Source organism: Canis lupus, chromosome 25 (genome assembly GCF_011100685.1).
Source record: "Canis lupus familiaris isolate Mischka breed German Shepherd chromosome 25, alternate assembly UU_Cfam_GSD_1.0, whole genome shotgun sequence".
Lineage (NCBI taxonomy): Eukaryota > Metazoa > Chordata > Mammalia > Carnivora > Canidae > Canis > Canis lupus.
The window spans coordinates 34,781,067-34,807,579 of record NC_049246.1 but is presented as its reverse complement, the minus strand read 5'-3'; the positions used below and the strand labels follow the sequence as shown (position 1 = coordinate 34,807,579).

Genomic DNA, 26,513 nt, shown 5'->3' with positions numbered 1-26,513 from the left:
TGCAGGTGACGGAGGGAGGAGTAGCTACTTCTTGCCACACCAAGATGCTCCAGCTACTTTATGGGACTGCAAGAGCAGGAGGGGGACTGAGCAGGAGGTTCAGACCTGGAGTTGGGGGACCTTCTGTCCTTGCACTTCCATCCCAATGGCCAGCCCCTGCAGAGAACATGCTATTCCAGCCAGAGCCTTGACAATAATAGAATTCGTGTTCATGACCTGGGCACAGGAGAACAGTGAGAGCACATGCACAATGCTTTCTTTGTGTCTTACAGTTGGGTGCCTTGAGCCAAAAACCTCCTGAAACTCCCTGAAGATAACATGAGTGTTTCTTCCCATGACAGGGGCACCAGGCTTTCCAGTCAGCAGGCAGCCACATCTGGGCCCCCTCTGACAGTGCCTGGGCAAGAACAGCAGTGCGTCACCATTGTTTAGGGGCAGCCGCCAGAGGCGCCGAGACAGCTGCCTGGGCTCGGCCTGTTGTGGGGGCCAGGAGGGGTGGCGGAGAATGAGACCGAAGGGGCAGGCTCTCATTCCTTATACTTCAGTGCCTCTGGGGAGTTGAGGGAGCAAATAACTCTCTTCTAAAGCCCTAACTCCGCTTTGATTCCTTGTAAGAGATCAAAGGCCCCGCCTACCCTTTCCCTGAACTAGGGATCTGGCTCCTGGGGACAGGCTGAGTCCTTGGTGGTTTAAGAGTCAAATCAACTATCTTCCCACCATGTAGTTAATATTTATTGGGGGCGCACTATGTGCCAGACGCTGGGTGAAGTGTTTCATACGCAGGAGCTCATGTAAGACTTATAATACACCAATGGCACAGGTTCGAGGCTCATCCGTACTTATGGAGGAGGGAAGCAAGGCTCAGGGGGTGAGGGCCTTGCCCTCGGTCACACACAGCATGCAGCAGAGCAGTGGGAATCCAGGCAGGAAAACTCCCAAATCCCTCTTTGTAACCACTACTTGCTGCCCAGTCTGTCCGGGGGAGCAGATTACGGAAGTCAGAGGACTGCGATTCTATCCCAAATAAGAGCCATGTGGGGAGGGAAGAGAGAGGCCAGGGGCCCAGCCGTGGGCCTGTCTGTAGGGTGCTGGGACTGTATCTCTGTCCTTTCTCTGGGGAGTCCTTGCTACTCCTCAGAGGAAAAGACCCAGAGATCTTTCCGTCAAAAAACTCCGGTAAGGAAGCCAGAAACTGACTTTTCTGTGGAGAACGACGACTATCTCCACAAAGGTAAGGATGTTGGGAGAGTTTTCTGTTTGTCTGTTTGTTTTTTGGTAGTGAGTGTTGGGAATAAAGGACCCTTCTCAAAACCACTTCCCTTTCAGATCTGCCCTGGATTAAACTCTGGAGACTCCAAGCCACACCTTCCCACTTCCTGTAGCCGGCTAGAGCCCAACACTTGCACGCCCAGATTCTCGGCGCTTCAGCTGAGAGCCTCCACAGATGGTCAGCCTCTGCATGGGAGGTAAACTCTCAGGCTGTCCCCGGCCTGCCTTCACTGGAAAGAGAAATGCAGGCCCATTTCCTTTTAAGTGGCCTGACTTTGGATTTTCCAAAGACTAAGCCATTGGTCAAATGTGTGCTGAACTTCCCTTCTTGCCAAACTGAAGCAGTTATCTTTCCTGTAGCTCTGAGGCTGGAGCCAAGGAGGACCATCAGGACGTCTACCAGGCTGACAGCACTCACTTCCTGCAACTGTCACAATGAGAGGCGCTGTGCAGTTACGGTTCCCCACAGTAAAACCAAGAGCCTGCTTAGGTTTTTGGAGGGTGGTTTGGGGGGATGTTCAAGACATCATTCTTTACCAGAATTCCCAAACCTTGGGAGACCATCACAACCTGAGTAAGGTAGCACAAAGTACTGGAATGTGTATTGAACAGAAGCTCTAACTCGGGTTCCAATTTCAGCTCTGTCAGTATTCGTCTTTTTTTTTTACAACCTTAGGAAGTCACTGTGACTCTTTGGGCCTGGGTTTTCTTGTCAGTCGGACTAGATGATCTGAAAGGGCTTCCATTTCTAACTTTCTAAGAATCTATGATTCCTCTCCCATTCTGGAGATAAAATAGGGATAAACACTGTGGGCTTTCAAGGGGGCAGGATTCAGTCATGCCCTCCCACTGACTCTGGGTCCTGGCCAACGTGCCTTTGGCAGTGGAGAGAAAAGGACCCCCCTGGAGAAGCTTCCTGGTCTTCATGCAGCCCGAGGTGGCTGGAGATAAAGGCCTGGGACATGTCTTCGGTGGGGGCCTATGTTTCAGGAGCCCTCTTAGGAAAGTGCAGATGTCATGCCAGATCGCAGAGCTGGGCCATTCAGAAGCAATGGATTTCTCCTCACCCATCACCTACTTCCTCGACCTGCCTGAGGACGACGGGGACGAGCCCAGGCTGATCTGCGGCAGGAAAATGTCCCAAGCTAGGAGGCCCCTTGCAAGTCCCAGTCTAGGTGAGGCTCTAGAGTGACGCGGCTGGGAAGAAGGCAGCCCAGGGTCTGCCCTCCCAGTGCCACGATGTGCTGAGTCAAAGTTCTGGTTCTCTGCAAAGGCCACGTGAGACAGAGTCTTAGAATGAAAGAATCGGGTTACTCACTGTTTTGGGGACAATCTGTTTCTTGGGCTGCCCAATCTTGAAAGGAATCCTATGAGAAAAAAAGACAAAGGGGGCTTTTAGGAGATGCGGGAAAGGATGTGGCTGGAAAGAATTGATGAAGTCTAGGCTGCTATTCCCCAGGAAGGCAAAGAGCAGCCATGGCTCACTCCTCAGCACTCATGCCACATGCCCCGTGGGTCTCAGGCCATCGGAAGCCAGGCTGGGCTCTGGAGAGTGATCTTTCCATGGACGGTGTCAGCTGGAAGTCCTGGGTGCAGCCTTCTGCCCCAGACCATCTTTCCTACCAAGACTCTGGTGTTGAGACACACTGCAGAAGTGAAGGTGGGAAAGCAGAGATGCAATTTCACTAACAGGTCACTGTAAGTCTGTCCTGAGGGGCTGTGAAGTCAGAAATCACAGGCTTGCCTAGGTAGCTGTCATCCTTGAAAACAAGCATTTAAAAAAACACCACAAGAACCAGTTATCGTCTGTATTAGGTGCTTCACTACTTCTTTCTAGAGGGACAAACAGTAGCCCTGCACAGCCTCCTATGTGGCTGGAGATAGCAAACTATCGGGGCGTGAAGAACCAACCAGGCTGGGTTATTTCCAGTAAGAAGTGACAAAATTGAAAGGTGGCTAACTTGGAGAGGAATCTGAATTGAGCCCAAGTTTGTCCTGAACTTGCTAGGAAGCTCTTGCACCTCGGGTTCCCCATTTGGAAACAGTTGACAGTTTGGCCTAAAAGAAGGAAGGTCAAGGTCTAGGCTCTAAACCAAGGCACCAGCCCCACTGCCGCCTCCACCTCTGAGGAGCCAGCTGCCCTTCAGCAGGTAATGACTGCCCTGGGACCCATCTCCTGCTCTGTGAAAGGACAGGGTTAAACTGGATAATTCAGAGCTTCCTGGAGGCACTGAGAATTCTGATTCTACAATTCTGAGAAGTGTGGCCTGGCCAGAAGTAAACACCAGGGTGCCAACTGCTGGAGAAGCAGAGGCTCCGGGAGGCCCTCAAGCTAAAAGTGTGTTAAGCCCCCCTGGGATCAACTTAGGGGACACCACAACAACACTGAGGGGACAATGCCACTCCTACTCCTATTCCCTGTAGCACTCAGGACACGCCCTAGAGCCAGAATCCCTCCCATTCAAACCTCCCGCTTCCACTGCCGCACCCACCCATCCACCGCCCCTTCCCTCTGCACCCCCTTCTGCCCAAGCCTGCTTTCTCTTGGCCCAAACTGACCAACGCTGTTGCTAAACCCAATGGTATAATTAACCACGGATAATAACCCCAGACAACGATCCGGTTGAGAGGATGGGCCAGCCTGAGTCACAGCGGTTTAAATTTAATTTCTGGAGGACATCCTGTTTATTGTTAACCCAGCCTGGTAATTTAGGAGCATTAACCCTTTGGGGGCTGGCTGATTCACGTGGCTTCTGTAAACAAATAATCAGTGGCTATATAATTAGCAGGGGGGAAAGGTAAGCTCTGGAACTGAAAAGGAGAGAAAAGGCGAAATTGCTCTTTCCCTTCTTCAGATCTGAAGAACAGAGGTTAGGGGAGCTAAGCTCTGTAGTTCCCTCCTCGTGCCCCCAGTTATTCTTCCCAAAATTAGGGACTGGAGTTGATTGACACAATGGTTTTGTAAGGCAAACAACTGCCCTCAAGGACCATTTTGGTGACAGTGCAAATGAGGCCCTGGTGGCATTGAGAAAAGATGGACTCTGTTCTGTGTGAAGCATGTTGCGGTATAATAAGCTCTAGCCTGGGAATCAGAAAGCCTGTCTCCGTCTCTGACTAGTTTTGTGGACAAATCACGATCTCTTTGGAACTCAGTTTCTTAAACTCTAAGACAAAGGAGATGGAATAGAGGGTCCCTTCAGCCCATCTAATAAAACTTGAATTCTAAACTGAATCTTCATTGCAGGAACACAGGAGCTGGATGAGAATTCTACAGAATTCTGAGTGGTCTTCAAAATGATTCTAACTTGGAGTCTAATACTACAGACAAGCTACAAAGAAATTAGGAACTTAGATGCCATTACTTGTGGTGCCACAGCCTCTCTAAATCTTAATTTGGAATCACAGTATTTTTAGAATTGCAAGTTACCATAGAAATTGTTCCAGTTCAACCCTCTCATTTTGTAGATGAGAAAGCCAATCTGGAGAGGTCCAATGACTAGCCCAGGGTCATTCTGCTCCTTCACAACCGAACCAGGAGTAAACAATCCACTTCTCTCTCTGCTATTCATGGTTTACTACTCTTTCACATGAATTTGTTATATTTATTTGAAGCAAGTAAGAAAAATCATTTGATCAAAATACCTAACCTTAAAACACCATGGAATTTCAAAGGGGCTCGTTGTTCTTTAAAAGACTGGAAACACAAGAAATGAAGAGAGCAGTGTTGTTAGGAGGTAAGGGGCTGTGCAAACACAGCTCCTTCTGCACAAATGACAGGTTACATGTACCATGTCAACTGAGTGCAAAATGTCATCAGGACGACAGGTATAAAACTTGGACCATCCAGGGCAATTGGGACCTATGGCCACCCCATCCACATGGGATGCCTTTCCTTTTCCCAGCTTGATCAAAGCTGTTCTCTAGTCCAAAATCTTGCTTACCTTCTTCTAAATACCTAAGACTTTATTTGGTATTTAAAAATAGTCTACCTTTTATAGTTAATTGAAGTTTATGCCTTTAAAAAGTAAAATACAATCATCAGAGAAAACTTGGGAAATACAGAAAAGTATGGGGGGGTGGAGAGAGAGAGAGAGAGAAAGGTAAGGAAAAGAAGGAAAAAAAAAACAAAACACAGCTCACAGTCTCATATCTAAAGATAACCAAAGCTAATGTTTTGGTGTTAATTATATTTTAAAAGTTTGCAGAAAGAAGAGAATCTGAAGCAAATATGCCAAATGTTAGTAGCGGTTAATTTGGGGTGGTGTGTGATTACTGTTTTCTTCTTTGCACTTTCCATATTTTTCAAATAAACTAAAAAAATCCCTTGTTTTTTCCTTGACTACAAAAATAACACCTGATCAGTGTCAAACACTTGGAAAACATGGAAAAATACAAACACACACACACACACACACACACAGAGAAAAATAAACAGCAACACCCTGAATCTGTGTGTACATATATGTACATGGGTATATATGCCTATTTACATAACTTTTTTTTAAAGATTTATTTATTTATTTGTTCATGATAGACACACACAGAGAGAGAAAGAGAGGCAGAGACACAGGCAGAGGGAGAAGCAGGCTCCATGCCGGGAGCCCAACTCGGGACTCGATCCCGGGACTCCAGGATCACGCCCTGAGCCAAAGGCAGGCGCCAAACAGCTGAGCCACCCAGGGATCCCCTATTTATATAACTTTTAAAGAATAAAGGAAACATATCATGAGGGCTTTTTTTTTTTAAGATTATTTACTTATTTATTCATGACAGACACAGAGAGAGAGGCAGAGACACAGGCAGAGGAAGAAGCAGGCTCCATGCAGGGAACCTGATGTGGGACTCGATCCCGGGTCTCCAGGATCACACCCGGGCCAAAGGCAGGCGCTAAATCGCTGAGCCATCCAGGGATCCCCCTCATAAGGGCTTTTATATGCCAGTATGTGGTTTGTCACCAGGCTGACTTGTAAGAGGCTACCTAGTACTTCATTCACCATTTTATTTTTGTGTCCCACATCACTTACTGGTGGTCATTTCAACTGTTTCATATTTTCCTTCTATTATAAAAAACTCTAATAGCTAAATCTTTGTGTACATCAAGAACTAGTCACATAGGATAAATTCTTAGAATTGGAATCGCTAGGTCAAAGGATATATACATGTCCAAGACTTTGATACATTTGCCAAATCACCCTAGAGGCAGATTGAGACAGTTTACATTTTTTAAAAGATTGAAATGGTTTACATTTTACCACTAGCCCTTCGGCCTGTTTTATCAGGATTTTTTTTCTTTTTCTGGCTTAGTGTTTGCTCTTCCCTTCTGTACATATGTGTTTTTTTTTTTTTATTTTTTAAAGATTTTATTTATTTATTCATGAGACACACACACACAGAGAGAGAGAGAGAGAGAGAGAGAGACAGGCAGAGGGAGAAGCAGGCTCCATGCAGGGAGCCCAATGTGGGACTTGATCCTGGGACTCCAGGATCACGCCCTGGACCAAAGGCAGGTGCTAAACCGCTGAGCCACCCAGGGATCCCCTGTACATATGTGTTTAATGTACAGAAGCTTCCAATCGGTATGAAGTCAAATCTACCAAATCTTTTTTATGATGTCTTCTTTAGGTGTCTTAGTGAGAATGAACTGCCCTCTCCGCCCCAATATATAAAAATTCACCTAAATTTATTTTATTGGTTTCCTTTTATTAATCTAAGTTTGCTTTCATCAGAGTTCTACGTGGGCATAGTTTAATAAGACATTAAGGTTTGTTAAGTGAAACATTTGGTTCTATCCTCCCTTCCCCACCCTTGTCTCACTTGCCCAAGACAAGCGCTTTCAACTCCACTGGTTTTTTTGGCATGTGCCCTTGCATCTCTAAATAAAAATGCTTCTATTGCTATTTCTTGTTAGGTTTTAGGCACTAGCTCCTGCCTTTTTATTTTGGAAGAGGAAGATTTAACAAACCAACCTTTTCTAGGCCTCCACCCCCACTACACAGAGGCACATCTGCATCTCCTCTTCTTCTCGAAATAGTTATGTGATTTGGTTAGATCAATACTAAGTAAACTATTAGGACAATAATGTGATTTCTTTTCCTTCCTACATGTGGCAGCGGCCAACAGATTTTTCAGCCTCAGCCAAACCCTCAGAAGACAGTGTTTGAGCCAAGCCCCCCAGCTAAGCCACTCCCAAATTCCTGACCTGCAGAAACTGGTACTGTTGTTTTGAGACACTACTGTTGTGGGGTAATTTGTTACGCGGCCATACATAACTAATAACATTGCAGGTTTTTGCTTTCCCTGAAACTGTCATTTTTCTTGCACGTGCAGAATTTCCTACGTATTTATCCCTCACTGTCTCAGCTGTCCCAGTCTACCACCAATACGTTCATTTGTATGGGGGTTCACTTTTTGAAGCAGTGTTGGCGGCAGCCTGTGAGCTAGCTGCTCAGGCCCTGGTGCACAGCTGGGGGCCCAGGCTCTCCCCGTGTCTTCCCTCACACGGAATCCGTTTGTTTCTCCCAGGAATTCAAACACCTGGAATCCACATCTACCTCTTTGTTGGTTTACTCCTTGTTTGGGCGGAGTAAAAGCGAGTGCCAGATACTCTGAGACTTTGCATAACCAAAACCCTTCTGATGCTGCCTCACACCAGTTAGTTTGACTGGGTATAGAATGTGGGCTGGGCTTTATCTTTCAGAATCTCCAAGGCATTGCTTTGCTGGCTTCTCCTTTCACAGTTACTACTGTGGTGGTGAAGTCTAAAGTACCCTGGTTTCTATCCTTTGTAGGTGACCTACTTCTTCACGCAACTTTATTGGATCATGTTTGTCTCTGGCGGTGGCGGTGTGAAATTTCACAGCGATGTACCTTGTGGGTCTAATTTCACTCACTGAAATTGAATGCCACTCTTCCAGTTTGGCAATTCATCATCTTCTGTCTGGAATTTTAAAAAAACGTGGTTGTGGTTGGTTTCTTCCCCCCATTTTTTCTGCCTCTTATTTCTGAAGTTCCTGTAATACTAATGCAGACCCTCCTTGGTTGCTTCCACAATTTCAATTTTTCAACATTTTCTTATCCTCTAACACTTGTCAACTTTTCCATTTCTGCCATCATACATTTTTCAAAGTTTTTATTCATTTAGGTAAGTAATCTCTACACTCGACGTGTGGCTTGAGGTCATGACCCCAGTCCAGAGCTGCAAGCTCTCCGGACCAAGCCAGCCAGGTGCCCTGTTTCTGTGATCATAATTTTAATTTCCGAGAGCTCTTTTTAATTTTCAGGATGTCCTGTGTTTTTTTTTTATTTTTATTTTTTATGTATCCTGTTTTTTATTTCATGGATGCCTTATCTCTGTAAAGACCTTAATGATAGCTTTAGAAAACATTTCTTCTTCCTGTAGTCTCAGTTTCCCCCTCAAGTTGTCTTCTGCTTTTGTTTCCATTTTTTATTCTCAACACTCCCCTTGGGGTATGGTAATTCTTGGGTGTCTGCTCACATGCGTGACAGGAGACAAAACAGCTGATTAGAAGCCGGGAGTGCTCTGATGATGTCTGTCTACTATGTAGAGTGGCCTGGCTGGGCAGTTTTGTGGGGGAGCCCCTGACATTAGTACTTGTCTCTAATCATGGGCAGGTAAATTTTCCTAGAGAAGATTCTTCTGCTGTCTCGCCATGGAGTGTTCTGAGGGCTCAGTGAGAAGAGGTCACGTGCACACACACGTGAGGCGAAGGGTTGTGTCAGCCCTCCCCATGCATTCCTTCACTTCATTCCTGCCTTCAGGATGCAGTCTGGCCTTCAACTGGGCTTACAACGGATCTGGGGTTTGTGGGCCTGTAGCTTATGTGATTTTTTTTTTTTTTTTTTTTTTTTTTTTTTAGCTTATGTGATTTTGCATGCCCTTTTAAAGAAAAAGGATGCCAATTCACAAATATAAAAACAAGATGGGGTGCCTGGCTGGCTCAGCTGGTAGCATGTGTGACTTTTTTCTTTTTTTTTTTTTTTAAGATTTTATTTATTTATTCATGAGAGAGAGAGAGAGAGAGAGAGGAAGAGATACACAGGCAGGGGGAGAAGCAGGCTCCATGCAGGGAGCCCAATGTGGGACTCGATCCCAGGACTCCAGGATCATGCCCTGGGCGTGAAGGCAGGCACTAAACCACTGAGCCACCCAGGGATCCCCGCATGTGTGACTTTTGATTTCGGGGTTGTGAGTTCAAGCCCCATGTTGGGTATAGAGATTACTTAAAAATGAAATCTTTAAAAAAACTTAAAAAAAAAAACAAATATAAAAATAGGCAGGAAAGTATTTATTTAGACAGAGAAAAGAACATAACAAATTATAAGTTATAAAAGCTGACAAATAACATGAACATCAGAAAATCAAGAATCACCTAATTTTTTTATTAATCATCTGCCTGACACACCTCTGTATTCATTTCCCTACATTTTTTTGGCTGCGTAGTCTATGATTGCCTCTTTATATGACACAGAGTGGGTACCATCATTTTCTTAGAGAAAAGAAAGGTAATTCAGCCTTCCTCTAGTAGGGTTGACTAAGATTTGTTTTCTATTACTGACAGTTTAGAAAAGCTTTTTTTTCGGCTTACCAGTAATATATAAATATACTATAAATTTTAGGACTTGTAAAATTTAGGAAAATCTCATGTTTCCTTCATAAATAAACTAAGATTCTAGGACACATTTCAGGGTTTCTTGTATGATTACTAATCTTACTAATCTTAACCACTCTGAATTAGTGGAGTTAATTGTTTTGTCACTGATGTCCCTGGAAGAGGGTACATCATGAGTTATGTCATCTTCGTTATCTTTCATGTTAAAAAATTTAAATGTTTTATCAATGTGTTCATGATTTGCTCCTCCTCTTTATTAACTAGATTATCAAGCAACTGCCGCTATTTAAAACCGATCTCGTTCTCATAATGAATCACTAGTTTTTAGTACAATTTGAAAATATTTTGTTGTACTTTGATTTCAGAATCTCTTGATTTAATTGCTCACCTTTGTCACTTTTATATTGTGTTCCATTATTTTTGACCCAATTTTCCTCTTAGCTTTTTTTCTTCTTTTAAAAATGTTTTCCAGCTTTATTGAGACACAATAGATATATATAGCATTGTGAAAGTTGAAGGCGTACAATTTTTTTTTTTTTTAAAGTAAGCTCTACGTTCAACGTGCGGCTTGAACTCACAATTCCAAGATCAAGTTGCAAGTTCTACTGACTGAGCCAACCAGGTGCCCTTTCCCTTAGTTTTTAAGTACATTTAAAGAGGATAAGAAGAGGGACTCGTTGTATATCTACCATTCAGGAATGTGCAATATCTCATGGTTTCATCAAAGTTTTCAAATGTCGACAAATTGCAGCTAAAACAGCATACTCCCTGTTCAACCCTCAGGTCACATCTCCAGAAAGGCCTGTGCTACTCCAAAGCTGCCTGACACGAGTAGTATAAGCAGAAAAAGGAGGAAGTGAAGGCAGAGGTTTTCTTAACTGAGTGCAGTATATATTTTTGATGTTTACAAAACCCAGCATCATGTGAACACACCACCAGGGTTCCTTCTGGGGCCTTGGACAAGGTTCATGGAAGTCAGGGGCCCCAAAGCTTAAACCTTATTAAATAGTTTTCACATAGTAAATCCACCTTTGTGTGCCTAGTAGAGGAACTCCCTGTCTCATACTCTCCAAGGGGTGGGGCCCCTTCATTCTTTTGCTAGGGTGAGGCAGGGACAGTCTCCCAGGGACACTGGAGTTGGGGAGGAGATGGCAGGGCTCTAAACTTACTTAGAGGGATGCCTGGGTGGCTCAGTGGTTGAGTGTCTGCTCTTGGCTCAGGGCCTGATCCCAGAGTCCTGGGATTGAGTCCCACATCAGGCTCCCTGCAGGGAGCCTGCTTCTTCCTCTGCCTGTGTCTCTCCCTCTCTCTCTGTGTCTCATGAATACATAAAATCTTAAAAAAAAAAAAAAAATTTACTCAGAAACCACTTTTAAGCAATCCTTCTGATCTGAGTGCTTGGCCTCACCCCACTTCTAGAAGTTCCTATTGCCACCAATTCCTGTACTTTTGAGGATTCAATAATGTAAGTCATGAGGGCTCTTGGTTTTCCTAAATGCCAGTTTAGGATTTGGCTTTCTTGGAACTTAAGACTGTTACTGCATGTTACTGCATTCCAATTCCTAAATGTGGCTGATGTCTCTATTCTCCCTGAGTTTGTAGATCTGTGCCTTAAAAAAAAAAAAATCACTTTACTGTGCTTTTTGTGGGATTTGTGAGGGAGATAACTTAGATATATGTATTCAATCTGTCATCTTTACTTGGAAGCTGATTTTTATTAAGTTTTAAATAACGTTATTGAGATATAATTCACATACCATAATATTCACTCACTGTACAATTTGGTTGTTTTTAGTACAGTTAGAGAGTTAACCATCACCACAATCCAACTTCAGAATATTTTCATCACCCCAAAAGAAACCCCATATCTATTAGTAGTCAGCCCCCAGGCAAACCATTAATCTACTGTATCTATGGAATGTCCTAGCATCGACATTTCATACAAATGGCATTATGTAATAAGAAGTCTTTTGTGTTGGCTTCTTTCACTTAGCAAAATGTTTTTAAGGATCATCCACATTGTGGCATATATCATGACTTCATTCCTCTTTTATCACCGAATAATATTCCATTGTAGGGATATACCATCTTTATCCACAAATTCGCTTTCCATTTATCATTCACTGGGTGATGGACACTTGGGCTGTTTCCATTTTTTTGGCCATTATAAATGCTGCACATGTTTTTGCGTGGACGTATATTTTCATTTCTCTTGGGTATATACCTAGGAGTGAAACTGCTGGGGCCATATGGTTAAATCCATGCTTACATTTCTGCAGAGCTGCCAGACTTCTCTAACGTGGCTGTGCCATTTTAAAATCACCAGCAGTAAGTGAGGGTTCCAATTTCTCCACATCCTCACCAACACTTGTCATTGTCTTTTTTATTTTAGCCATTCCAGCAAGTATGAGAGTTATTTCATTGCAGTTTGACTGGCATGTCTCTCATGACTAATGATGTTGAGTATCTTTTCATGTGCTTATCAGTCGTTTAAATGTCTTCTTTGGAGAAACATCTATTCCAACCCTTTGCCTATTTTAAAAATGGGTTGTCTTTTTTTATTGTTGAGTTGTTAAGAGTTCTTCATCTATTCTGGGTAGAAGTTTCTTTTCTTTTTTTAAAAAAATATTTTATTTATTTATTCATGACAGACACAGAGAGAGAGAAAGAGAGAGGCAGAGACACAGGCAGAGGGAGAAGCAGGCTCCACGCAGGGAGCCCAATGTGGGACTTGATCCCGGGTCTCCAGGATCACACCCCAGGCTGAAGGCAGTGCCAAACCACTGGGCCATCGGGGCTGCCCTGGGTATAAGTTTCTAATCAGATATATGATTTGCAAACATTTTCTCTCATTTGTGAGTTGTTTATTTCACTCTTTTAGTGGTTTCTTTTGAAGCACAAAAGTTTTAGGTTTTGAAGAAGTACAATCTATTTTTTCTTTTGTTGTTTGTGCTTTTTGGTATCACATCTAAGAATTCTTTGCCAAATTCAAGGTCACGGGATGCCTGGGTGGCTCAGCAGTGGAGCATCTTGCCTTGGCCCAGAGCGTGATCCCGGAGTTCTGGGATCGAGTCCCACATTGGGCTCCCTGCATGGAGCCTGCTTCTCCCTCTGCCTATGTCTCTGTCTCTCGTGAATAAATAAATAAAATCTTAAAAAAAAAAAAAAAAGCAGAGGTCAAAAAAAATTCAAGGTCACGAAGACTCACCCCTATATTTTCTTCTTAAGATTTTATAGTTTTAGCTTTTACACTCAGGACTTTGATCCATTTTGAGTTAATTTTTGTGTATGGTGTGAGGTACGGGCCTCCCTTCATTCTTTCGCATGTGGATACCCAGTTATTCTGGCACTGTTGAAAAGATTATTCCATCCTTATTCAACTGTCTTGGCATCCTTGTTAAAAAAAAAGAAAATCAACTGACCATAAATGTTAAGGGTTTATTTTTGGACTTTTATTTCGATTCCATTGACCTACACTATCTTTATGGTAGTATCACAATGTCCTACTTCCTGGACTTTTGTTGAGAGTTTTGTGGTTGAGAAGCAGTAAGCCCTCCAACTTTGCCAAGATTGTTTTGGCTGTTCTGTGTCCCTTGCATTTCCAAATGAATTTTAGTGGTGTATTTTTTATATTTAAATCCTTATTCCAGGGGCACCTGGGTGGCTCTGTCAGTTAAGCGTCTGCCTTAGGCTTGGGTCATGATCTCAGGGTCCTGGGATGAAGCCCTCCATAGGGCTCCCTGCTCAGCAGGGAGTCTGCTTCTCCCTGTCCCTCTGCCCCTCCCCTCCCGCTCATGCTCTCTCTCATTCTCTCTCTAATAAATAAAATCTTTAAAAATTTTTTTAAATAAAAAAATAAATCCTTATTCTATTTAGAGTTTGAGTGTATGGTTAGCCAGTTATTTTAACCTAATTTAAAAATAAACTATCTTTGAGAAATCATTTCTTTTTTTTTTTTAAGATTTTATTTATATATTCATGAGAGACACACAAAGAGAGAGGCAGAGACACAGGCAGAGGGAGAAGCAGGCTCCATGCAGGAAGCTTGATGTGGGACTCGATCCCGGGACTCCAGGATCATGCCCTGGGCCAAAGGCAGATATTAACCACTGAGCCACCCAGGGATCCCCAAGAAATCATTTCTTTAGTGTTAAATACTTTTATTCCATACCACAGACCTGTCCTTTGCCAATAACATAGATTTAATTATTTAGGTTTATAAGAGTTCTTAATACCTATCCAAACAGATCCCTTCTCATTACATTTCACTTCAGGTAATTTATTTTAATTTGTCTTGATATTTAAGATGAACTTAAGAGTCATATGCTGTGTGCCCCCCCGCCCCAGGATACTTATTACTAAAAATGCATTATATTTATAGATTAACTTTTGAAGAGCCTACATTTTTACAAATATTAGGTTGGCTCATTCAAGGCCAAAATATTTCTTTCCATTCATTTAAGTCTTTTTTTTTTTTTTTAAGATTTTATTTATTTATTCATGAGACACACAGAGATGTAGGCAAAGAGAGAAGCAGGCCCCATGCAGGGAGCCTGATGTGGGACTTGATACCAGGACTCCAGGATCATGCCCTGGGCCGAAGGCTCAACCACTGAGCCACCCAGGTATCCCTCATTTAAGTCTTTTTTATCATGTGCTTTAGTCTTTTTTTTTTTTTTTAATTTTTTTATTTTTTATTTATGATAGGCACACAGTGAGAGAGAGAGAGAGAGAGGCAGAGACACAGGCAGAGGGAGAAGCAGGCTCCATGCACCGGGAGCCCGACGTGGGATTCGATCCCGGGTCTCCAGGATCACGCCCTGGGCCAAAGGCAGGCGCTAAACCGCTGCGCCACCCAGGGATCCCCATGTGCTTTAGTCTTAAGAGTTTTTTCATATAGGTCCTCTACTTTTATTTTGCTGAATATCAAGATCCCAAAATAACACTTACATGTGAAATTTTTAGCCCTACACACGGAACCAATTCCACTTGGTTTACTGCAAGTGGAATTCCCTTTCATTTTATTGTCCTGGTACACAGGAAAGCTACTGGGTATTAAATATTTACCCTGACCCAGTCATCACACCTACATACTTAGCCTATATAGTCTGAGAAATTCAGCTAGGAAAAAAAGAATTAGGTTTTCCAAACAGAGAGTTATAGCACCTGAAAATAATGATAAAACTTCCCTTTTCTTTCCTGATATTTTGTACCCATTTCTTGTCTTGTCTGTAGCATTGGCCTGAAATTGTAGAAAAATATGTCTGACTTTAGTAAGGATGCTTCGAGACTGACCTTTCACTATTAAATATGAAAAAGTCTACTGGTTTCAGCCAGGAAGCCTCCTAATGGTAAGGAAATATCTTTTTGTTCCTGGTTTCCTAAAAGATACGAAGGTTGGAATTTTGAGTTATATCACAGCTTTTTCAGCATGCATTTAGATGCCCAGTTTGTTCTCTCAGACCTAGTGCTGTGATTCACTGTTATACTCTGCCCAGTAAAGGGTTAGGCTAACCAACTTGCTGTTTATCTGTCTTGCTTTTGATGATGACACATAAGCCCTCAAGTGCAGGGACTGAATGTTATGCTTTTTTGCAACTTCTGTAAGTACCTTTCATTGAATGAATATTCAGTAAATATTTACTGAGGGCTTCCTTTATACCTAGAACTATGCTAGGTGCTAGGGCTATCAGGATGAACAAGACTGACTCATTCTGTGATCTCAGGGAGTGTATAGTCCAGTTTGATGCACATAGTAAGCGTTGGATAGATAAGTGGCTAAATAAATGAGTAAACCGGTTATGTTGCCCCAAGGGCCCTATATAACACCATACCCCCATTTAATTTAAGGTTCCTGAAAAAAATTAGTCTCAGAGAAGGCTTTATAAACAACAAAGAAAAGTAGTATCATTGTCTTTGGTTTCCCAGTCCCTATCTAACTAAAACCAACCTAAAAGGATGATATTCCCAGCCACAAGCAGCAGTTGGGGACAGGGGAAAGTTTACTCGGTGGAGACTGTGAAAACGGAGCTAGCCTTTGGCATTGGCAGTAAAGCCTGGCTAGACATGTTATCTGAATATGGGTTGAGGGAAAACTATTATATTTTCTTGTGAAAGACTTATTTATTTATTTGAGAGAGAGAGAGAGAGAGAGAGAGAGAGAGAGATAGTGTGCCCACAAGCAGGGGGAGAGAGGGAGAGAGAGAGTCTCCAGCAGACTTCCCACTGAGCACAAGCCCAACCTCAGGCTCCATCTCATGCTCCTGAGATCATGACCTGAGCCGAAATCAAGAGTCAGTCACTTAACCGACTGAGCCACCCAGGCGCCCCTAAAACTAATATTTTGAAGAGCTTAAGAGGAAATATGATGGGAGAAGAGTCTCCTGGATTTATTCCAAGGCTGCCAAATGGCAGATATGCTCCCCTCAATAGCCTGAAAACTGGGGCAGGTACCCTGAGGGAAGAACAGATTCTCTGCCACTGACACGGTGAAAGGTGGCCAGGGGAGAGCGAGAAGACAGAGCAGAAGGACTAACACTTCAAGCAGCTCTTTGCCTTTTCTCTCTGCTTCTCAACACTGCCTCCCTGTTCTCATCCCTGTGGTTCTAGAACCCTGCTGGGACGCAGGGACTTCCTCGGGAGAAACAGCTGCTCTGGAACGCACGTGGCAAGAGTAAGAGCATCGTGGCATCTCAGAGGACAGCGGAGTCCTGGCCCAGCTGGAACTGTGGAGCCGAGGCTGGCAGTCCTCCAGGACCCGGAGACGGTCACTGGGCCTCAGAACCTTTGTCCCCCTCCTCCTCACAGCTCCCCTCAGTGTTCTTCCTGTGGCATCAGGTGGGTGAGATGAGGTCCAGAGAGAAGACAGGGCTTGCTCCCCACAGAATCTCTCTGCTCTGGAAGAAATCAAGAGGGCTCGGTGCTCCTAGCCTCTGGACGAGAATTCCTTGGTTGGTTCTGTTTGCCAATCCGTAAATATGAGCACCAGAGGGCAGGAGAAGGGATATTTTGGTCTCAGCAACAAAACGGAGAAAACAATTCTCTTGAGCCTCCCCTTCTCCATCCCTCAACGTGCTCCACTTCAAAAAACAAAACAAAAAAAAAAAGTTCTATGTGCACAGAGGGAAAGGGGGAAAATTCACTTTCACAGTAAAGAAAAGTCAACAGGATGTTCTCCAAAGCTACAAATATACTTTTTCAAACAGTAAATATCTCTATTAGCAGCATGATGCCAGTTGGCTAATTCTGTCCATCTCAGTAAAACCTTTCCAGAAAAACTCCTGCTCTTGTGTAATGTCTATTTACAAAAACAGCTCTTTTGCATTTTCAATTTGCTAGGTTTCTCAATCTTTTGTTTCCCCACCCCCTCGACTGCAGAGGCAGAGACAAGAGGCAGGCCCAGATGGCAGTTGGGTGGGGATCCCCTGGTCACCCCAGCAGATCCCTCAAGCCCCGCCTTCTTCAGAGAGTCCTCCGCTTCCATTACAATGAAGAGTGGAAAGAAGCTGGAACCTACACATTCCTCCCTGGTCTTCACCTTGGCCTTGGCCTCTGCAAGTTGTTTCTACTGAATGTGAATGAGCCCTCGGCCTGGCTTGGGGGTGGAAAGAACCCTGAAATGATTCAGCCCACCCCACCCCACATCTTTCTGATGGATCACAGTTTTGGGGGGGAGGGAGGAGGTGAGGGAGGTGAGAACGAAGGGAGGGCTGAGCAAAGAGTAGGCGGCAGTTGATAGTGGCTGAAATCCTGGCTCCCCGGGGAGTGGTCTGGGCCTGAGTCACTGTCTCGGCAAGAGCAGGAAGGTGGGCGAAAGGCAGCAGCTTTTGCAGGCTAGAAGGACAAGCCCCTCCTCCCCCCATCCTTCTGTTACCCTATCCTTGGGTCGTTGCCTTCTCTGGTCTGAGGGCCCACCAAGGCTACCACCACCTTGACGCTCCAAGGGGAAACAGGGCTGGGGCCAGGGCAGGCCTTATGGAGAGGCAGCTGGCTCCAGCAGAACAGCTGTTTGCTGGATGTCATCCTCTCTGTAAGGCCATCTGGCCACAGTGTCACCCGGCCATCGAGAGTTCAGCCCGAGCAAGGGTGTGAGAGACCCCATCCGAAGGGGAAATGGAGGAAAACAGAGCTGTGAAATGGCCATTTCCAGCACCTCTGACCACAGCCTCTCCACCATCCCCCCTCCCGTCAGCCTTTCCCTTAAACTAGCCAGATCTAAAACCAGAGCACACACAACGCTACCCTAACTCACCACCCGTCCGAGGAGGTATGTGTGTGTTTAAAAATAAAAGGCATGACTCTGTGACTTGGCTGATTTGTCACTTGGACCAGAACAATCCCCCAGCTCAGCTGTGATCCCTCCTTCCCCACTGCTCCCCAGGCTGACCTCTTGAGAAGTTGAGACAGAATGAATCACAGACTGTTCAGTGAGATCTCACAGCACGTGAAATCTTAGAAATCCTCCAATTCATGTGACCATTTATTGAGCATCTCCTATTGCAGGTTTGTGCTAGGTGCTTCTGATACATCAGTTCATTTAAAGCGGTCCACTGCTGTATTCCTCACAAGAGACGGTGCGCTGCATTGGGGGACAGACTGCCAGCTGTGAGGTTCTGGACAAGTTACCTAACCTTGCTGGCTCTCAGTTTCCTTGTCTAGAATTGGACAAGAACATATATATTATGTAGGGTCAGGTCGCTGAGAGGACTAAATGAGTTTAGTGCTTAAAATAGTTCCTGACATATATTCAGCAGCCTGTATTTGCTGGAAAGACAGTGGTGGTGATATTTTGATGATGATGATCAAACAGGCCTGAGGGGGTGGTTCACACACAGTTGCACAGAGGTAAGTATGGCTAGGAAACCTGAAATGCTTTTTTCTGCTTTGGGGGCAAGCAGCAGTCCCGTATCATAGTGCATCACTGCCAGGCCCAAGTTAATCCTTTTGCCTACAGTGAATGGGGACTTCTTCCTGAGTAGTGAAAGGAGTTGTGACAGAAGTCTGGAGGCTGATGAGGCATCTAAAGGTCAGGAAAACAAAAGGAAGGAAGGCAATTCAGGGAGGTATTCTGTTTGTTTGTTTGTTTGTTTGTTTGTTTGTTTTGTAGCTCCTTAGAAGATGCATTTCCCCATTTTATAAAAGGAAAACAGAAGGCTTTCTGAGGTGAAAAGCTTATCCTGCTTACTCAACAAGCCAGAGAGAAGCCTCCAATGCCTGCTTCCCATTCTGATGGGCGAACAGTGGCTCAGACACCAACAGACCCTGAGAAGCACCAGACCAACTGTTTAGCTCTGAGGCACTACCTCTAATCTCACGTTCACTCCTGTCTCTAACCAATTGGAAATTACACAAAGAGCTTGCACTGACCTTTTCCCTTCTCTGTGGAAGGTCTGATAGCAGGACAGAGAAGGGGGATGGAAACTCGCTTCTAGGCCTACCTCCCTAGGTCATCCTCACCTACTGGCTGGGCAAGGCAATAATTCTCTTGCCATGAACAGTGAGGTCAACCCTAGCCGTGATGCCAGTCAGGCGAGGCATGACAAAAGTTAATAGAAACTATTATAAATGATTGTAAACACTCAAAAAATTACAGAGAATACTAAAAACACTCATGCATTCACCTAGCACCATCAGGTTCTAACATGAAGCCACACTTATTTCAGATCTTACTCTTTTAGCAATGCAGCATCTCCAATACTGCTGGAGTTCCCTGAATGCTACAGCCCCATTCCATCTTCTTTTCTCTCTTCCTCCTCACCCTAGTGGTAACTGCTGCCCTGCATTTAGTAGGCATTATTCCTATACTTTCACTACATACATTTAAATCTGTGAGCACAACATAGTATTGTTTTACAGGCTTGAACTTTATGTAAATAGAATAATACTGAATGTATCACTAGGAAACTAACTTATGTCCAGCATTATGCTTCTGAGATTTTGTCCATGCTGATATATATAGTTCTACTTCATTCATTTTAATGATTACATGTTTCATTATGTAAAGATATCACATTGTAGAGGCTGGACATCTACAGACAATGAAGCAACTCACCCTCCCTTGTAGTCTCCTGCTGCACCAGGGCAGGAGTTTCTCTGGGTGAGGGGGTGCGAATGTTTCCTATTGCCAGAGGCACTGTAGAAATCTCCAAAGGGGTTGTATCAATTTACACCTCCACCCCCCACACCACTCTGCACTCCTGATGCCAGTGGACAGCCAGCTCCCACTGCTCCTCATCCTTAAGATACTTGGCCCTTGCCTGACTTTAAAATTGTTGCCTGTTGGATGGCTGTGCAATGGCATCTTTGCTTTCCCCTGATTACTAACAAACCAACATCTTGGTAAAGGCTTTTGTCCACTTGGGTTTTCTTTTCTATAAAGTGATTGACAGCTTTCACATCTCTGGATTAAGTTCTTAGAAAGCACACAGCTGGGGTTCTTTATAGTTACTCCTTCTAGGTTTATTATTATAACCCACGAAACACAAACAAATAAACTAACAATGCTACCTTTAGCTGGCTGGAGTTACAGGCGTTGGCTTCTAGTCTGAATACCTGCAATGAACTCCTAGATCAGTGTTTTTCTAACTGGGGTCATGCATCAATCACGTTTGCTGCTACATGTTACTCCACTGTAAACCTATCAAAATTAGTCATGAGATCAACTGAATACACCATTCTTTTAAACATGAAATAGAATATAACAGAAAATGCTAGAGTACATTAGACATATACCATGTAAAGTTTTTATCTGAAGTATAAATGTATGTGTGCCGTTATATCAAAGGTATTTCTGACTGCAAGTTGTGGTCAAAAAAATTTGGAAGCTACTGTCCCAGTCAGTCCCCATGGCTCCATGCTTCCTTTCCTCTGAGCTCTTGTATAGACCACCACCAAATTCATCTGATTAAATCACTGATTTCCCCATGCCACTTCCATGCTCAAATCCCTTCAATTTTCAAAAGCCTCGGCTCAGTTCAGTTCCTCGGCATTGCACTGAAAGCACTGACAACATGGCCCTGACTATGGGGCCAGCTGTCATCAACGAAGCCTCCACTCAAATCCCTATTTGAGAAACCCATGCTGGCCTCCTGATGGACCGTGTCGAATACTTGATGCATTGTCTCCACACACCTTGTCAAGGTTATTCTTCTACCTGGACCCTTCTCTGACTGCCCACTGCGACAGTGCACACTCACTAGTCAAGGTTCAGCTAAAATCACATCCTCTGGTTGAAATCTTTCTTGATGTCACCCTAACATTTAGCGATTGGCTGTCATTCCATGAATCCCTGGCACTTTCTATACGCTGGCTCAAGACAGGCATCGATGCTTATAGCCTTTTCAATGTCCCCCAACATTTACTACAGGCCCTTGTACAGTAGAAATGTTCAATGAGCATCAGATCAACAAATATTTATTGAGCATTATCTGTATGGCAACATGTTATGGGCCATATTTAATGGATTAGCCACTGAAATAACGGGTTCAGGGAAGCAACCCTAATAACTAAACCGCCAACTCCGAAGTGACCCCAACACATGCACATAAAGAGTATAACACAGAACAAAACATCTTTGACAAAGAAGCTGTGGGATTTAAGATACTTGACTCTTTCCAAATGTAAAAAAAGTCCCTTCCCCTCTCATTACAAGAGGGGAATGTTTCAGCAGAAACAAGAGTGAGATGCTTTACATTTGTGCCCAAAGCAACGTTAACTATAGAATCACACAGGCTCTCCAGGGGGGCCCTGTCTTCTGGACATGACCATGCTCTCCACAGAAGAGGAAAAAGCTTGGGAAGAGTTTGGCCTGTCCAAGGAAGTGAGTAGGAAGGCTGCCCAAGGCAGGAAGGCCTCAGAGTAAGAAGCTGAGATGGTCCAGAACACTTCCTCTATTGCTTGGAGTGTGAACACTGGCGACTTTTTGTAATTCACTACCACCCTGGTAGAGTTCATACACGCTGGCAAAGTAAAATATCTTCCTTTGGGGCCCAATCTACTTGGGAATGGTCTTCCTTTTTAAATTTTTTTTTCTAGTAATCTCTACACTCTACATGGGGCTCGAGCTTAGGACCCCAAGATCAAGAGTCACGTGCTCTGCCCATGGAGCCAGCCAGATGCCCCTGGTCTTCCATTCTTCTAACGTTTCTGTTCAAGCACAGAGAATACTCAGGAGCAGCAGATTTTAGTTCTAGTGCTGCCGGGTACTCCGCACATGAATTCTAATAAGCTGTCAAAGGGAGATAAGAAGACCTGAACTGCATACTTCTGAGGGTACATGTGAGGATGTAGTCAGATAATGGATGGGAAAGTCATTTGAAAAGTTAAAAGCATTATACAAATGTGCAATAGCAAGGGTAACACTAGAGGGAAAAGAGACTCCACTGAGAACATGTATGAAATAGAATGGGTGGTTCAGTTTGACTCGGCAGTTTACGTTCCTTTCTTTATATTCCATTCATTTCATTTGACAATTACCAATTAGGTACTTACTATGTGCAAACAGTAGACACACACAAAGGTGAAGAAGCTGTAGATCCTGCCCTCACAAAGCCTGAGCGGGAGAGGATCACGTCTGTGCTCCCTGGAAGGATGTGGAAGTGCTACAGGAGTTCTAGGCATGTATGGAAGAGGGTAGTTTGGCAGGGGGAGAGGAGAGAGAATAATCAGACAGTCTCTGAAAGGCTCTGAAGCCACTTCTTCCCTCGTTGATTTAACAACAGCACTTTTAGAGACTCTCCATTTCAGGAAGTGGCTTATAGGTTCTGCATGTTTTTATCTGAAAATTTTTCCTGAGCTAAGGCAAGTCAGGAAATGGAAAAAAAGTGCTCGCTCATACATCCAATAAACATGTACTGTTTGCTGGGAACACTGCTAGGGATACAGTGATGACCAAGACACAGTCCCGTCCTCATGCACAGTGGAGTTACTGACAAGCAGACCAACAATTCAAGTACAGACACTAATGAGGGTCAGAGGAGGGGCATCCAACTTGGCTTGGCAGGGTGTGGGGGGCTGTTGGGGGAAAACCCTCAGAAGATGTGAAACCTGACCTGACTCTGGAAGGATGAGTGTGCATTGGCCTGATGGACAAGGCGATGAGGGGAAGAGTAAAGATGGACAGCCAGGTCCAGGAAGGCCTTATAAGTCATGGCCCAGCCTTTATCCTGAAGATGATGGGGGAGGGCCTACATGGTGAGAACAAGGCGAGGGAAAAAGGATGGATTCCAAGGAATACCGATACTTAAGGGGCAGCGGGAGGTAGAAGAGCCCAGAAGAGTCAGAAAACAATCATATGTGCATAGTCTGTATTTTTTTCTCACGACACAGTTGGGTGGTACAATGTCAGCCAGGCTTGTCCTCTGCATGCCGCAGTTGGAGAAAACAAGACGGAGGAAGGCTGGATGCCTACCCAGGCCAGGCTGTGAAGGAACCAGACCCTGAACTCACCCCTCTAACACCCAGCCAGATTTCTCTGTACGGACCCTCATTTCCTTCATCCTGAGTCAAACTTCTACACCCCTAATAGAGGAAGATTTCTTGTAGCCTCCTTTCTCCTCATCACTTAAGCCTAAAGAGCATCAAGGTGTGTGGTTCCAGGGAAGGCTACAATTACTGGAGACAGCTAAGCCAGATTAACAAGATATATTATATTCTTAATTCTACTGAATTCTCCCTCCTTACAACAGTAAAGACACAGACACACAAGAAGAGAGAGGGGGAAACAAGCAGGAGGAGAGGAGAGATAAGCACTGGACTTAGGCCCAGAGGGTGGATCAGTATCTGAGATGTGAACATCAAACGCCTTCTCTCTAGCAGGGCACACCACTGCGCCAGCTGGCTAGAAGACACGTGGGTGGTCAGCAGACCAATGGATGGGTAGATGGTACAGGAAGGCAGCAGGTACCCACTAAACAAACGCGGTGGGCGAGCTGCATGCACAGAGGAAGCAGGGAACAAAGACCGCTCACTCTTCATGCAAAGTCCACAGTGTACAAAGGGCATCAATATTGGACATTTCTCACTGTGACATTTTGAGAGCCCAGCCTAGCCCAGAACAATGGTTACACTCTGGGGACCATGCGCTGCATGCCCCTGGGCCTTATTCAATGATGGCTGGAATACCCCATGTGCTTGGTGAACTTGACCTTGGGCATCGGCCTCCTATCATGGCCCTACGTCACTCTGGTCTCTTCCCCCACTGAGAATTCCAGTCTCGGATGAATGGATAGATTCATTCTGGGAGCAGGAAAACCACTCCAGGAGTGAATCAGAAGGACCCAGCCCCGATCCCTTTGCCAGCCATTGAGCCAGGAACTGAGTGTGATTGTGTGCCCAGGCGCCGGTGCTGTTCCCCTCTCAGTGAGACAGGGTCAGGGTCCACGTAAGAGATGACGTAGAAGCCCTCTAAAGAGGAAGAAAAAGGAATCTCGGCATTGAGGGACAAAGCCACCCTTTTGGTTCTGACCCTCAGTCCAGGGAGGTGCCAAGCCGCACATGGACTAGTGAATTAATTCTACAGGATAAAAATCTCAGCTTTCGCTGAACAGTTGGTTGTCAATTTCAATTCTCTGCAATCTGACAGGCCTCAGGAAACAGGCTATTACTTTTTCAGAAAAAAAAGACTTCCTCAAGACAGGTGTTAACAGTATGCTTCAGATCACCAAGAGAATCTTTTACACTGGTCTCCGGTCTGTCCTTCTCCCCATTTGTGAAGAAAAGATCGATTTTTAAAATTGTAAAATGCCAATCTAAGCAATACAAAGCATTCGCACTTTCTGTTTTTTACCTTGAAAAATTAAGCAAGAGAACTCCAAAGATTCAAGATGTGGCTGGCAAGAGGACGTCTATATCACAGGGTCAGGGGATCCAGGCTGACACTTTAAGGAAGTAATTCCTCAAGGAGAGGGAATCGAAGGACTGCCACTTTTCTCATCACTAACTAGGTTATAACAAGATGGGAAAGTTAGCTTTTTAAAGCTCTAACCCCCTATCGGCCTCCTGGGGCAAAGGTGGAGGGAAAAGGAGCAGCTCCTGCCGGGGCTTATTAGGGCATTGCTCCGGGCTTCCCTCACGTGCTGGCACCTACTGCCTGACATTTGTCCATCAATCTTGTCTAAGAAGCAGGAGGGAGGAGGGGACAGAAATGGTTTAAATTTTACATTAGAGAATTGTCCTCAACGCTGACTGCCATTAGCTGCTTGTGGCTAGCGTGTAGTTTCCACTACACTAATGGTCAAATGTGAGCCTGCAAGAGCCTTCCTGAAGGATACTCTACTACCTTCATTCACTCATGACTAGTTATCTTACATTTACTTTGCATAAAGAAACAGGCTAGACTATATGAGGGCAGAGTGGCAAACACATTCCATATGGACCTTGGATTCCAAGAGAGGTTTGATTAATCTCCTACATCTCTGGGGGTCAATGTATTCATATAAACGAACTGTAGTTGGACCGTCTTGAGGTTTCCGGTTGTGGTTATATGCAGGTCCTTGGGCCTGAAGGTAAGGCCCTTTGGGCAAACCGAATCTTACAAGACAAATCAACCATTACATATTACGAAGTCTCTACTATGAGCTGTGGGCATCATAGAGCAACGTACCTACCGGCTCTGGAGTGGTGACTCTACTACTCTGAGACTCCTTAGCATCTTTTCTGATGGCCTGCTGGTTCCCATCATGTTTTAAGCTTACCTATGTCTATTTTAAAGAGAAAGCAGTGAGTGGGGTAATGGCCCTGTTAGCGACGAAAGCTAGTTCAATCCCACACTGGGAGTGTGGGTGTGGGTTTTCAACTCTGGACCCACCCCCAAAGAGAAGCAAGTTCTGTCTCTCCAAGACAATGAAGTGGTGCAAAGGCTAGCCATCTGGAAGCGAGGGGATTTTTTTGGTCGGTGAAACTGGGCCCAGACTGCCAGAGTGAGAGCCACAGCTCCGGGGCTATGGGAGCGGTGGACAGATGCCCACGGGGGAGAAAGCATTGACTCCACCTCACAGCGAGCATTTACAAGACGAGGAAACAGGAGACTTCCTCAGTTCAAGCAGCCGGGAGAAGACGCGACCGGTTCCTTGCAACAGAAAGAGTCAGGAAACAGACGCGGGATCCCAAGCCGAGGGGGACCCCTCGACCCAACTCCCGGTGAGTCTCCGGGAAAGCACCGGAGCAAGGGCCCTCAAACGACCAAGGGCGGCGGGTCCGTGCGGGCAGCGCGGGCGAGGGGACCCAGGCGGGCGCGGGCAAGGCGCACGGCGGGCCTGGGGCTCCGGCGGCTCGGCCTCACTCACCAGCTCATGGTCCCGAACTCGGCCCTGCCGCCGGGGTCCTCGGCCGCGACTGGGTCCTCAGGGATCACTTCCGGATTCAGCCAGTCTCCAGGAAGTGACGCGACCACGCCTCCTGTGCCCGGAAGAGGCGGGGCGGTGGGCGGGGCCTCGCTGCATTAACCCTTCTGCAGCGGCGGGCGCCCCGCGCGGTGTGCCCGGCCCGCGACCTCGCGCCTTGCCTTGGGGGCTGGGGGGCTGGGGGGCTGGGGGGCTGGGGGGGGGGGCGGCGTGGGGACCCCGGGTCCTGAGACACTGACTTGTAAAATTCTCATTCGTGCCTCTTAACCTTGTT

At 45.1% G+C, this 26,513-nt stretch overlaps 1 protein-coding gene across 1 annotated transcript in view; it reads right to left on the bottom strand.

The window, feature by feature from the left end:
- The window catches only part of BIN3 (bridging integrator 3), a 44,061-nt gene extending 17,770 nt beyond the window's left edge, over positions 1–26,291 (bottom strand). Inside the window, exons 1-2 of the mRNA XM_038573826.1 lie at positions 26,183–26,291; positions 2,588–2,636 (exon numbers count right to left, since the gene is read on the bottom strand). Coding sequence (XP_038429754.1) covers positions 2,588–2,636; positions 26,183–26,190 — 57 coding nt within the window. The 5' untranslated portion in view covers positions 26,191–26,291. The remainder of the gene's footprint in view (positions 1–2,587; positions 2,637–26,182) is intronic.
- Between the last annotated feature and the right edge of the window lie 222 nt (positions 26,292–26,513).